Consider the following 14,921-nt stretch of genomic DNA (forward strand, 5'->3'; position numbering starts at 1 on the left):
TAGGGAAAGCCCAGAGGGGGAGGTGGGGAATGGGGAAGCAGCCTCCTCCACTCCATCTGCCAGTATAGTGGGGAGAGCACTGGGGCAAAGCCCCCAGCCCAAGAGGAGTCTGGGAGGGGAAGGGGGCAGAGGCACAGCCCTATTCCCTTCCCTAAGCCAGACAGGAGGGGTGCAAGGGCTGCTTCTTCCTGCCTTTTTCCGAAGCTAGGAAGTGGAAGAAAGCCCTTGCCTGTTCCACATACTTGGGATTCTGGTGCAAGGAGTGGGCACTGGCTTTACCTTGCTTACCCCAGAGAAAGCCTCCTTGAACCCAGTTCCATACCAGTAATAGGAAGCTGGCTGAGCAAAAAACTGGGCTGGGGAAAGCCTCTCCAAGCCCAACTCTCAATCATGCTGACTTATATAACTGCTCTCACTGCTCAGCTGAGTGCCAGCGGGCCCAAGGGGAAGCCAATAGAGGACAACACCATTCCCTGTGCTCAGCCCCAGGTGCCCAGCAGCCAAGTGGGAAGAAGCAGCACACAACGCTCCTGCTTGCTTCTCACACAGGGTCTATGGGAGAGGTGGGAGCAGCTGCTGCTGCACTATCTCCAGGCTGATGACCCCAGTCTTAGGAAGGCACAGGAGCCTTCCCCCCAGCTCCACTTCTCCTTGTCCCCAAGAGGGCTTAAGCCATGGGAAAAGTGTGCAGACATTCAGTCTCCTGAGAAAAATCTCTTTGGAGCAATTTAACCTTGGTTGTTCCCAGGTTATTTTTCTCCCACAGCGGTCATTTTTGTTCCAGAAGAAAAAGCTTGAATGTCTATACTTGCGGTGTCCACTGGAAGAATGACAGTTCTCCTGGTAGAAACTGAATGTCTGTCTGTAGCCATTTTAACTAGCACAAGCAACTGTGCTAACTACGTATTTCATTTTTTTCTGTGTTATTTGATGTACTGTCTGAAATATACCTTGGTATCCCCACTATAGGCTCAGTATGAAAATCCACCACATATCTATGCTCTTGCAGACAACATGTACAGAAACATGATTATTGACAGAGAAAATCAGTGTGTCATTATCAGGTAAGAAACTGATGTTTATCTAATACATCTACTAATTTCAGGATTAAATATTAAGAGCTTTTTCAAAAGGGAACAGAATCTTATTTTATACCCAAATTCCTTTATTTATGCAGAATTACCTATTTGTATTTTTGTTTTGCTGGAAATGAGATAATGTCAGTGATATATTATTTTGGAATGGTTAGAACTTAAAGAATAAGGGAGCTTTAAACTGGATACCAGTTATGTTATAATCGCAGTGATAATACCCAGTGAAGGTATAACTTTGAGGTCTCTCTTATAGTTCATATATAAAGTTGAATTTCAGAAAAGCAGTAAGAAACTCAAGCAGAGTCCATTAAAAGGGACTCTTGCATTCCCATGTGGTTCAAGTAATTTCTTCTTTGGCCTTGTGCCTTCCACCACCACCCAAGGGATGCTATAATCACCCAGAAATAGACTTCCTGTTGCCTTTTACTGCAAAATTATAATGCACTAAACACTTGCAATCAACTAAATTTAAGAATAGAAGCAGCCTTCCAACACATCTTTTGCTAAAGTTGAATTCTGTAAACCCGTTGAGAGTATACTCCTTTCCTTTTCATTGCTTTTGTGTTCTTTCATCTGCAAGGAATTCAGAAGTTTACTTTTAGTTGTAATAATAAAAACCTGTGTCAATGAAAACTAATTGAGAATTTCAGGGGTTTGTACTATAATGAAACACCTTTTGGAGCCTAATTTTTGTTTTGCAACATAACGTCTATTTTAAGTTTAACAAGATCCACGTTCCCTTTTACTCAGATTTCTTGGTAAGGATCCCTTTGCTAAATCTAAATGTAAATCTGCTCTGAAGAACATAATTATATAAAAGAATATACCTAAAAAAGAAACCACTCTAGATAATGTTACGTCTACTACATTTAATACACTACCACAAACCACATTGATAGGCTGGCAGCTGGCTCACCATTTTGTCAACATGACATGAACATGGGGGTTTTATGAGTTATTTCTGCATTCTTTTTATAGTCAAATATATGTATGCTTCTCCTGCAAGAATTGTCTGTACATGTAGTCAGTGATCCCAGAAGGGGAGGTTAGGGAAATGGGGAGCAGGGAGGAAGGTGATTATAAAGTCATTTAAATAACTTTTATTCTCCCCACTATTTCACATGAATAGCACACTGAGGGAGTTTACTGAAAAGTCATTAGCTAGCTTTTTTTTTTGTATTTTGTCATGAAATTCACAGGTTAAAAATATTTTGGAAACCTGCTTCCCAGAAACATGCCTTAGCTTGGTCGCATTCTTGGATGTGCTATTGCATGCTAAACAATAGCTGTGTGCAGGTAGTGGGGACCGCAGGTTAATTGATTCTGCTCACTGTACCTTTTGGAGAGAAGTCATTTTTCCCCATTGTCATATAGAAAAACTTCAAGGGCTGTTTTCATGTGCCTGGGATTGTGGCAGTGAGGATCAGAGGGAATGGGAGAGGGAATTAGAGAATTTTCCTATTCTCTCTGATCCTCACTGGCATGCATTTGCATTTTCACAGATCTGAATTTTGCATATTGGCTTCTATTCTACCCAGGAGAGCACACAAAACAGCACCAGACTCTCCCTATTGCTTGAAGAAAGGTGTTTGTGCCTGAAAGCTTGCAAAGAACAATTTTACAACTATTTAGTTGGTCTAATAAAAGATATTACATCTGCTCAAAGAAACTTGTCTGCTTGTGTCCTTAGACCAACATGGCTACAACCAGCAACCCTTATACTCACTGTGGTATTTGTTTGGAACTGTGCCTAGTAGTCCTGGCAGAGCTTCCTGGGTAACATCTCACAGTGGAAGAGATCTTTGGGTACACCTGTTGGCATCATTAGCTCCTTGGAAGAAATGTATTTGCAAAGACACTGTCTTTGCATATGTAAGAAATGTATTTGCAAAGACATTGTCACAGCTTAGACTTCCAGTGCTCTCAAGCTTTCTTTTTTTTGGCAAATTTTGATAAACTGTAGTCATACTCAAGTAATCTGTCCCTGTCATTGAATTTTGACAGGCTAGAAAGGGGTAAAATATGAATTGTTTTTGTTTTAGGCTTTTTACTTCAAAACCAGAGCTGGGGCTAAGCAGGTCCAATGTTTCATAAACAATCCTGGATCTGATCTGTTTTGTGCACGCAAAGGCGCTATGCTGAATTGTGAACCTATGAGCTGAATTCCATGGAACAGATTTTCACAAGTGTTTCATTCTCTTTTTGGTGCCTAAATAAGAACCAGGTTTTAAAACATGTTTTATTAGAGTGACTATACGTCCTAGGTTGGCCAGGACAGTCATGGATTTCCTAGGCCGTTCCAGCCAGTTGGTGAAAATTGGAACAGAAGTCCTAGAACTGGCTGCTGCAGGCAGAGCAGAGGCAGGTGGGCAGGGGCACAGGGTGTAGTCCATCACACCGGGGCAGGCAGGCGGGCAGGCACCTCTGCTGCCACCTGCACGTGCCTGGCCTGGCTCCTCCTAAGTAGCAGCTGGTGGGGGTGGTAGAGGACTTGGCTGGACTGGGCACTGCTCTACTCTGCCTACCTTGGGCCTGCACAGCAGCAGCAGCACCGGTGCCTGCCTGCCTGCCTACTGTTCCATGCTGCTCCACTCCCTGGGGGACTACCCCCCACATCCCCGCCTGTCTGCTTCTTCCTGGCTGGACTACACCCCACATCCCCGCCTGTCTGCTTCTTCCTGCAGCAGCGCTGCTGACTGGGGGGTTGGGGAGACAGTGTCCCAGATTTCCTTAGAAATAATATGGTCACCCTATTTAATACACTGTGTGCTGCCTTTTTTGACAGTGTGGCCAGATATTTAGGTAACTAGATCTGGAAATATGAGTGCTTTGAAGGGGGGGAGGAAAGGAGTTGGAGAAATGAGATCTCTCGAAATCCTCGCCTATTGTGTACCTGAACAGTGGTTTGTGTTCCCTGAAATGTGTTTGTAACCCTATAACACTCTTCCTGCATTGTGCTTGATACATTTGAAAGATATCAGCAGAAGAAAATCATGTTTTCATTATTGGCCTTATTTACAAGAGGTTTCTCTTCCATGCTGCATGTTTATTTGTCCTAGGAGTATTTTTGTGAGCTGAATACCGGAAAACAAGGAGACTAGGTTTACAGATGTTTTTCATGTTGGTGTTTGATTTTGGAGATGGTTGTGTATGCTAAATTGCTGAATTGTTAGATTTTTAAGAACTGAGAATTAAATCATACTTTTGATTTTAGCTCAGTTTGATATTTTAGCCTTAAAATATGAATTGATCAAAGTCCATGTATTTTGGCTTGAATTACTCTCACAGTTCCTCTCACTGTGATGCCAGAGCTTTTAATGATTAGAGCTGGCCAAAAAGCAGGGTTTGGACCAATGTTTTCAACATTTCTAGTAAACCAGAACATTTCCAGATCCTTCACCTGCTCAGCGAAATTGTCTGTCTTGTCAGCTTCCCTGTTTACACCGGCTGTATTTATTTTTTACAAAAAACAGTCTTACAACTGAACAATTGCAGGGGGTTCCCAAACTGCCTGGTTTCAGAGCACACTTGACAGTTATATCTGCCCTAATGCTCAGAGCTTTCAGCATCACTTTCCCATTAAAATGCAGGCTGGGGCTCCCTGTCTCAAGCGCAGCAGAAGTTCATTGAACCCAGCTAAAATATGCCTCATTTTTTGGCAAAAACAAATGCTTCATCCATACTTTTCTGACCATCTCTACTTAACATTGTTGCAGTTATAGCATACTACAGGATGCAGAATTGATTCTCCTGTTATTTATACCAATTTAAATATGGAATAACTTCAGTGATGTGAAAAAAGTTAAAATGATGTAAAAGTAGTGCAAACTAATACAGAAGCAAACCCACAGTTTTGTTTTGTTTGTTTTTTTTCCATGGTGATAGGTAATCTTTTGGAGAGATGAGTTGAAGAAGAAGAAGGGAAAACATGTCAGCATTTTGACCCGACTCATATCCCATTGTGATCAATAGCTTTTCCAGGCAGAGACCATGTGTGATGTGCATAGAGGCTAGCACTGCCAGGCTCCAGTCAGATGCTATAAATAATAATACAATGCAAAGTTTGATATTGGCATCAGTTGGTAGGGCTAGACTCTTTGGCTGTGTATGCCTCACCAGCATATAAAAGATGAATTTCAGACGATGAAAAAATAGTCTGCAAGAATATTGACATTTTGATATTTAGACTCAGCTTTTCCTATCCCTTTTTGTAGTCTCTACTAGATGAAAGAGGCAAAGCCTGAGATTCTTTGCTGTGCACAGTTAAATTCTAGATCATTGATGAAACACAGGCTTTTTGAGGCACATCCATCTTTAGTTCTAAGATCCTCCAATCGCCTCCTCTAGCTCTCACACACAAAAGTTCATATGTTAAGCATGAACAGATTTAAATCCAGAATGCCTAATGTTATGAGACTATCTGAATATAGTTCATTCCATTCAGAGTGGCAAAGTATTATCTGAGAACGCAAAGCAAAGCAAGAAAACACAGTTCTCTGACCAGCTAGCCAGGTAGAGGAGTGGAGGCTGTCTTTTGCATCTAGGAAGAAAATTATATTTTTTATTCCCAGGGCCAAACAAGCTTGTATTATTAGTGGAATATTTAAAGCATGTGTGTCTATGGAGACTGTCATATGCCCATGTGTCACCTTGAGCTATTATGAATGATTGTGAACAATATAAACACAATTAGGTTATTCTGCCTGGTCAAAATGCAGGTGCTCAGTGGGTGTGCAGGTGCAAGGAAGAAGGGAATGTTTTGTGCAGCTCTCATTACTGCCCGATCACCTGTCCTTTCTTTTCTAGGGAAACACAAAGTACCAACCTGAGCAGAATGTCACTATAATTTGCCCACTTTAAACATGAAAATCCTGTTAAACCAAATTTTCACAAATCAGAATATTTGAATGTATTTGAATACTTTAATATGGAATATTAATTCAATGCTGGGAGGCAGTTTCTGAGTTGCATAAGCCAAGCAAATAATGCTCACAAAGAAATCCTTTATTCCAGTCGTCCTTGGAAATCTGTTGATTCAACAGTATGGGTATTTAACACCTTCGGTTATTTGTACCAGTATCTGAAATTCACAGGAAACAGATCTATCATACATGCACTTATTCCTGCGCACAGAGGACAAGGCAGCCTGAACGAATTGGATATACAGTTTAGGAAACATTCAGTGTATTACTAAGTGTATTTCTATTTACTTTATTTGTGCATATCCAATATTATGGCACACAAGGTTCTTTGGGTGAATCTGATATCTTTTATTAGACCAACGTAGCCTCTCTCTCACACATTGACTCCTCAATCTACATTTTCACTGACTCCCTGTCTTGTATGCATCCCAGCCCAGCCTCTGGCTTCTTTACTTTTCTTTACATTCAGGAAGAGAACACATCAGCTGCTGGAACTTCCTTAGCCTGACAAAGGGTTTTTGAACCTGAAAGCTTGCTTAATTGTTTTCCAACTATTTGGGTTGGTCTAATAAAAGATATCAGATTCACCCAAAGAACCTTGTCTACCTATGTCCTTAGACCAACACGGCTACAACCTACACCCCTGTATCCAGTATTATTGCACCTGGCTTCTGAATCAAACTCTAGTGGACTTCTGAAGAGTTCCCACTTTCCCAACTCCCCAAAATGGCTGCCTTTCAATAGATACTTAAAAACTGCTAGAAATGATTAATTTAACCTAGTGTTTTAATTATGAGGAATTGTTTTGAGTCTTTTTTTGATGAGGTTTCAGTTACCTCTGGACATTCATTATCTTGTGATTATGTGATTATGACACTGGCCATTATGATTACTAGTTTCCTACTTTGTATAATAATAAAAATGGTTCCTTCAGATCTTTCTTAAAGCAGTATGATTCTGTAAAAGAGAAGGCTTTGCTTCCCCTTATAAGCTCTGTGACCTCTTTCACAAGTACAGATGGATTTAGGATGCTCTACGCAGCCAGAGGGGGTGTGACTGCACCCCCTCGTTGCAATCTTGGATGCCAAGTGAGCTCAGAGAGCTCTGAGCCTATTAGCTGGTTGCCAAAGGGTCTGCCCAGAGACTCTGTTTTTGCATGGCTCTGGAGCCCAGGAGGGTGAGTATTGCTGACATTTGCCCTCCCCTTTCTTTTCTCCAGCACCAGGGGAAAAGAGGGGATGGGCAGCAGAAGCAGTGCTCAGCCCCTGCTTTCACCCAGCTCCAGAATCCCAGAGGTGAGCTCCACTGACGCTCATCCCCACTTTTCCCCTGCTGCTGAATTCTGGGGGAGTGGGCAAGAAGGGAAGGATGAACACAAGCACCCGTCATCCACTGGATTCTGAAGCTACATGAAGTATGGGCTCTGGCCAGACCCTGAATTGACCAGCTTGCGAGCTCAGAGCACGTGTGGAGCTCTAGGAGTCAGCACTGACATGCTTGTGAACTCAAGAGAGCTCGCTGCGCATGCAGCACACAGCCTGCTGCACCACCCCACCGATACACCCATCTCCTTAAGTTATTTCAGTATGCTATGTAGACAATCTCAATTAAAGTCCCTATTCCTGTTTTTCATAGTGGTGGACTTTTGAGCTGCATCTATTAATTTTTTATCTACAGGAAGTTTACATATCCTATATCTTGACCTTAAGTTGATACAACAGCTTTACCATCATTAACTCACTTCAGTAGAAATCCTATCCTTGCCACATGACAAAAGCCTCTTCATGCAAAATGACTGGTTTTGCTAAACTTTCTACAGCACAGAATCTAGCTAGAGACGTGACTGAGCCTTTTTTATTATAGCTCATTAGGAAGTGGTTTTCCCACAAAAGTCTAATTTATTGGGAACAAGCAGAAGCCATCAAGAAAAGAGGGAAAGGTATTTGTACTAAGGTCAACTCCTTTCAACAACACTAAAGAGATACATAGTAGAAAATGTTAGGCAGCTTCTCCAAACAGCTGGAGTGCCCTTTGTTGACAAATGTAAAAGTGCTGTATAAAGATTTATTTAATAAATCTCCATAATATCCTGATGATGCAGGTATTACCCCTCTCATCCTACAGATGAAGAAACTGATGCACAGAGTTAAACAATTTCCCTAAAGTCACAGTAAATTGGTGCCAAAGAAGGGAACGGAGCTCAGCCTTGATACCCAGCTCCATGTTGTAATCACTAGATCACTCTTCCTCTCAACAATGAAGAAATGGAAATAAAACTTAAAATGCCAGGAAAAAGATTCTGATTTCAGTGAAATATTGAGTGATTTTGGGGCACAGTTTGACACACTTTCAAAGTAGCAAGTATCCCTGAAAAATATATGAAGACTTTTAATGAAGTATAAGCAACTTTAAAGCATTTTTCATGATTAAACAAGTATTTTGGATTTTCAAGAAGTAAAGACTTCAGGCTGAAACATAATTATCAGTGCCACAAGCAGTTTATTTTCCATAGTACATGTTCCAGTTTTCATAATAGCAAAATATTTCCTTTTCTAATGTGAGATCGTCTTAAATGAACTATATTAATATTTTATGTTTCTCTTATCACCTTAATTAATTATCGCCATATTCCCCATATTTACGAATTGTGCAGTTCTATTATGCATAAAGGGACAATGTTTGAAAATGACTTTTGTATAGTCTTAAATCATGGAAAAAGCAACAAAGCAGATAGGCGTCTGTGGAAAAACTACTGCATGTGTAATCATTTGCTGGAATTACCACATTTCCCTAGAGGCAGTTGACTACTTTTGTGCTTTACTCAGGAGAAGGCAAGATACTATCCCAATAAGAAGTGCAGCAGATAAAATTATTGCAGTGTATAAATAATGTACCATTACTCTATTTTGGTTCTAGTTAATTTGGGCAATTTACCAGTTTTTGATCAATAAAAACTATAAAACCAGAAAAAATGTGCATGCATAATCTAAAGCAAAATGTAGAAGACAGCCAGTGAGCCAAAGTCACAAAAATGTTGTGTCACTCCCATGTTACTTGTTTCTACGATCCTTCAGATCACTTGCTATGGCATTTGTTTTAAAATATATGATACAAGCCATACATGGTTTGAACAAAAGGATGATTTATGCAGTGAAAAAAGCTTTTGTTTGAAACATTTTATAAGCCAATTTTAATTGGGGTTAATTTTAATAAAGGTTGTGTTGTTTGTCTTAATGTTTATGTTCCATATATTGCATAACATAAGACCACTACAGGTTGGTCTTGCAACATGTGCCACAAATGAGAAAACATAGATTAGCTAGAACAGTGCCTATAGGAATTAGTTTACATACTTCCTCATTTAAAGGGAATGTACCTGCCTACTTATGTTGGCTAGGATTCTCAAAGAAACTTAAATAAATAATGCTCCCAAATTCTACCAGATTTTGGATGGCGCTGCCCAGCTTTACCATCCTTTTAAAATTCCATCTGTTATAATGAACTGCTGTGGTTAAACATAGATCTTATTTACTTTACTCAGAAAGTATCTTTGAAAATCATCGGTTGCTAGTGGGCCAGACTCTGATGTTCAAGCATCCCAATGAGCATAGCAGGAAGAAAACAGCATTTCTAGGTCATTGTTGATTCTTTCAAAGGCAAAACAACGCTTCTTATAAATGAAAGTGTGACTTACGGTTGATTTTAGGGTGCCACTTCAGAAAGGCCTTCTGTTTTCTCTCATATTGAATTTGGTCATCTTTGAAGAGTGAGATGCAGTATGGGCCTGTGTACACTTTAGCTCTTGCTGACAGTATGACATGACCTTGTTACAAAACAGCTTCAGTTTTTCTCATATGTTTAGTTTCTGAAACGCAGCTAATCTATGCACACTGTTTTTCTCTCTCTTGCTTAGCTAACGCCTCCATTTTAGGTTCCCAAATTATCTAAATCCTAAATAGATTGGTGCCTCTTCTTATTGCTTCTTCTTATTGTTTACTTATAGTAGAAATAAGGACCTATGTAGCTGTGAAGATGCTATACAAAGGAAATAGGATATCACCATCCTTGCCCCTAAGATAGAGTTATTTCAGACTTGCAGACCTTGGTTTTCCTCTTTCAGTCTATTACCTGATGCTTAAGAGTTTCTCTGTCTTCAGACACAAACAGTTCCAAGGATGAAAATGCTGAAACGCAACTCAGGCCAAGTTTAAAGAGAATCGCACCCATTTTCCTCAGCACAGTAAAAATGGAGGCTGTCTGCTGGCACAAGCAGTCCTGTTGCAGAATTGCCATGAATCCAATCCTGCCCTCTGTTCCAACAAAAACACTTCGGTTTAGCCAAATCCTGCTCTTTATTTCAGCCTCAGCATGAGAACTAAATTGTTGGTACAGCAATAATCCTTAAAGGCCATTCTGGTAAATGGGAATTACCAGTGTCACAATTCTCTGGCAGTAATATATACTCTGTACTAGATGAGGGCATGAGGGAAAAGTTCTTTATACTAAGGGAGTTCTCTAATCTTTGGTTTTTGGTTAACTTTCTGGTTGTTCTGCACACTTACAGAGCATCACAAAGCATGCAGTGGGTAGGGGAAGGATGTGTCTCATATTAGCTCATATTGAATCCTCAGTATGGGAGGAAGCATTTCAAGCATATAAACATTTATCCCTTTACGTAACAGCATGCTTTAACAGAGATATGACTAATATTTGAGCAGTTTGGAAACAGGTCTTCTGCTACTGTTAGAGATGCTGATGTCGTTAAGTGCAGTATTTACTCGAATCCAAAGTGAAGGTTTTTTCCCCCATGCCCCACCATGTACTCAAGACCATGTTGAATGGGGGATAAGCTTCATCTTGGCTTAAAGTACAAGGCACAAGCACAGGGTGGTGCTGCAGCTCTAGTTCTGGCCCTGCCCCAGGCCCAGGGTCGTAGCTGCAGCTGCTGTCCCCAACCCTGCCACCTGCCCTGTGCAGCCTCTGCCCCACCCATCTACCCCGCATTTTCTCTGCCCATGCCTCTGCTGCCGTGTACCCTCAGTCACAGCTCTGGCTCAAGCCCCACTCCAGCCTGGGGCACAAAGCACAGGGGAGCTCTAGCTCTTGCCTGATGAGGCAGTAGTGATGGTGGTTGTGGCAGCTGCAGCCCCAGATACAGCCCCAACTGATCCCAGGGCTGGGGCTGGGGCTGGGGCTGGGGCTGGGACTGCTGCCACTGCAGCCACTTCTGCATGGCTGGGCAGAAGCTAGAGCTACCATGCACCTGGCTGGAGCAGGACCAGAGCTGAAGCCATGATGAAAGTAAGTCCCAGTCAGGGATGGGGGAAAATAGGCAGGCACCATGGCATGTAGGAGCCATGGGGAGGCAGGCCCTGGGGCATGTAGGCAAAGAGTGGGGGCAAGTGACATGGCATCCAGGTACAGGGGAGCCAGGCCTCTTGGCTCCTCCACCCCCTGCCCCCTCACCAATTATACACCTACCACTGCTTGCCTTCTGCCATCAAGCAACTTGATGAGGGTCAGCTGATGGAAGAGTGTGAAGGCTACACCTTCCTCTGGAAGGGGAAACCAGCCCAGAACAGATGCATTCATGGTGTTGGCCTGGCCCTCAAGAATCAGCTTGTCAGTCAGTTTACACAGCTCTCAGTAGGTATTAACAAAAGTCTTATGACTTTCTGTTTTAAGCTGTGCAATAACCAGTATGCCACTGTTGTTGGTGCGTATATCCCAATGCTTGATGCTGCTGCTGATGTCAAAGAACAATTCTACTCCAACCTTGACCATGTGTTGACTAATACTCACAAGAAGGACAAGATCATTATTCTTCGTGAGTTTAACACCAGAGTTGGACATGACCTGGAACTCTGGAATGGCATCATTGGGAAGGAAGGAGTAGGAAAGCCAACTCCAACAGCATCCTTCTCCTGAGCAAATCCATGGAGTATGGTCTTGTCATGAACACCATCTTCAGACAAAGTGACAAACAAGACCATCTTGAGACATCCTCACTTTAAGCACTGGCACCTCCTTGACTATGTTATCATTAGAACCTGTGACTGAATGGATACCCATATCATGTGAGCTTATGCAAGGAATCAGTGACTGCTGGATGGATCACCATCTTGTCACATCCATTATGAGCATCCAGCTTGCTCTGAAACACGGCCCAAAGCAATCTGAAGGACTCAACACTAAATCTCTTCAAGACCCAAAGGTCTGTAAGGATCTCTAATAGTGTCTCCATGAAAAGCTCTCTGCCCTGTCCACAAATTAAGGCAACATTGAGGAACTCTGGAAGAGGTTTAAAGCTGCTGTCCATATGGCATGTGCTGAATCCATTAATTATACTACCTGTCAACACCAAGACTGGTTCAACGAGTGCAACGCCAAGATTCAAACCCTTCTTGACTGGAAGAGAAGAGCTCGTTTTGCTTGGCAAGATGACACCTCATCTCAGCAGAAGGAGATGTATCAGCTCATAGCCAAAGCTCAAAGGTGGATCTGAGAAATCAAAAATAAGGGGTAGCAAGATAAAGCCTAAGCAATCCAGCTTTGAGTTGACAAACATGACATGCATAGCTTTTTCCAGGCAACGAAAGCCATCTACGGCCCAACTTCCGATGGTCCTACTTTCCTGAGATCGCAGGATGGCTTGGCACTTCTCAAAGACAATGAATCTATCCAAGCTAAATAGAGCACTGTGAGGCACTTTTGAACTGTAGGTTGACTGTGATGGATACCACCATTTTGTCCACCCCCCAGCACCCTGAAAGGGGATCCCTCACCAACTCTTCTATTCTAGAAATCTGGAATGCCATCAAGGAAACCAAGAACAATGAGGCTACTGGACTGGATGACATACCTGCTGAAATCTACAAGGCTGGTTATGAGGAACTGGTACTGAGACTCCATGAGTTTGTTCTTCAAATTTGGGACAACAAAGAGACCTTGGGGACCTGAGGAATGTCAACGTCATAAGCATCTTCAAGAGAGGAGATCTGTCTGTGTGTGGGAACTATTGAGGTTTTGCCTTGCTTTCCACAGCAGGGAAAATCCTCACCTTCATTCTCCTGAACTGGCTTCTATCTCTTGCTGAGGAAGTCCTGCCAGAAATTCAGTGTGGTTTTAGACCATCCAATGACATACTCTTTGACTTTCTGAAGGCCTTTGATTCCATCAATTGTGCAGCCTTGTGGGAAGTGCTGGCCAGACTTGGACGTCCTGAAAAGTACATCAGGTTCTGAGGCTTCTCCATGACAGGATCATTCTTTATATTCTTTTGGAAACAGATCCATTTGTCATCTGTACTGGGGTCAAGCAAGGATGTGTCATTGCTCTAACTCTGTTCTCCATTTTTTGATAGTCATCTTGATTCTCATTAAGGACTGGCTTCCTTCTGGAATTGATATTGAATACTGAATGGATGGAGGACTTTTCAATCTGGGACATTTTTGCTCAAAAACCAAAGTACTCATAACAGCCATCCTTGACCTTCAATATGCTGATGCCTGCACCATCCTTGCACATGCTGAGGAAAACCTCCAGACTGCTCTGGATGTTTCTGGAGAAACCTACCAAACTTTGGGCCTCTCTCTCAGCATTGAGAAAACTAAAGTGCTCTATCAGCCTACCTTGGACCATGAATGTGACACCCACCCCAGAGAAAGATCCTGGTGGTAGTTGAATACTTCCCCTATCTTGGCAGCCACTTCTCTCAGAGAGTGACCATTGATGAGGAGATCCAGCACAGGAACTAGTACAACAAGTGCCTCCTTTGGAAAATTGCTTTTGGTATGTCTTTATTCATCACAATCTCTGGAAGGACACCAAGATTCAGGTCTACAATGAAGTCATCACCCCCACCTTCATCTACAGATGTGAAACATGGGTGGCTTACTGTTGCCAGCTGAAGAGCCTGTCGAGGCATCACAGACAATACACCTAGAAAATCCTCCACATCACATGAGAAGATCACTGCAATAATGCCACCAGCATCCTTGCTGAGTCCAGTGTTTTCAGCATTGAGTCAGAGATCCTCAAGCACCAACTTTACTGGGTCACACATTGTGTGTGGATGCCTGACTCTTGACTCCCAGCTTAGTGTGCTCTACTCCCAGCTTAGTAATGGCCTGAGAGGATGTGGTGCCAGGAAGAAATGCTACAAGGACACGCTGAAGGCCTACCTCAAGAAAATGGATGCTGACATTAAAAGCTGGCTGCAGACCAATTGCAATGGCATCACAACCTCAGTGAAGAGTCAACCCATTTCAAGCTTAAGCGTCTTGCCCTCAATACAGAGGAGAGCTGAGAAAAGAAGAGGGGAGGAATCCCAGCCTGCAGCTTACTGTCTCCTGCAGAAAGATTTGCAACTTTTGTGGATGGATCAGTGACTCAAGGACTGGACTTTTAAATCATCTCAAGACCATCAGTGAGCCATGGTAGAACTCATTTCCAAACTGAGGAATTGCTGACAATGGGGGAGGGGGGGCAGGGCATAAATGCTAGATGACCCTCCAATAATTACATTTTATATGTGGAAAATAATAAGGAGTTTACACATTTTCCAATTCCTGTGGGTCATTTTGAATTCAAAGTCACCTTGGATTCAGGAAAATACAGCAAATCTGCTAGTTTTTGAAATGGTATGAATACTTGAATGCCTATAAGTTTCTGTAGGTGTAATTTTTCTCCTTAGATTTTGCTACCGTTATGTTAATTTTCCACATATTGATTCTTGCAAGTTTTATTCACGTTGAAAATATTTACTAGAAACATGGCTTTCTATTTCTATTATTTCCAGCGTGAAATCAGGAATCAAAATATATATCTCTTCTCTCAGATTTTTTTACTTTGTTTAGGTTTTTATTTTTATTTTTTGAAGGAGCATGGGCATATTCAGGGTTGG

At 42.1% G+C, this 14,921-nt stretch overlaps 1 protein-coding gene across 4 annotated transcripts in view; it reads left to right on the plus strand.

Annotated features, from left to right (window-relative positions):
- The window catches only part of MYO1E (myosin IE), a 128,026-nt gene that overhangs the window by 40,139 nt on the left and 72,966 nt on the right, over positions 1 to 14,921 (plus strand). For all 4 annotated transcript variants that reach the window (XM_025202836.1, XM_025202832.1, XM_025202833.1 and 1 more), the window contains one exon: positions 970 to 1,064. In XM_025202836.1, coding sequence (XP_025058621.1) covers positions 970 to 1,064 — 95 coding nt within the window. Of the gene's footprint in view, positions 1 to 969; positions 1,065 to 14,921 lie in introns of those variants that run through there.

This window comes from Alligator sinensis, unplaced genomic scaffold (genome assembly GCF_000455745.1).
Source record: "Alligator sinensis unplaced genomic scaffold, ASM45574v1 scaffold1018_1, whole genome shotgun sequence".
Lineage (NCBI taxonomy): Eukaryota > Metazoa > Chordata > Crocodylia > Alligatoridae > Alligator > Alligator sinensis.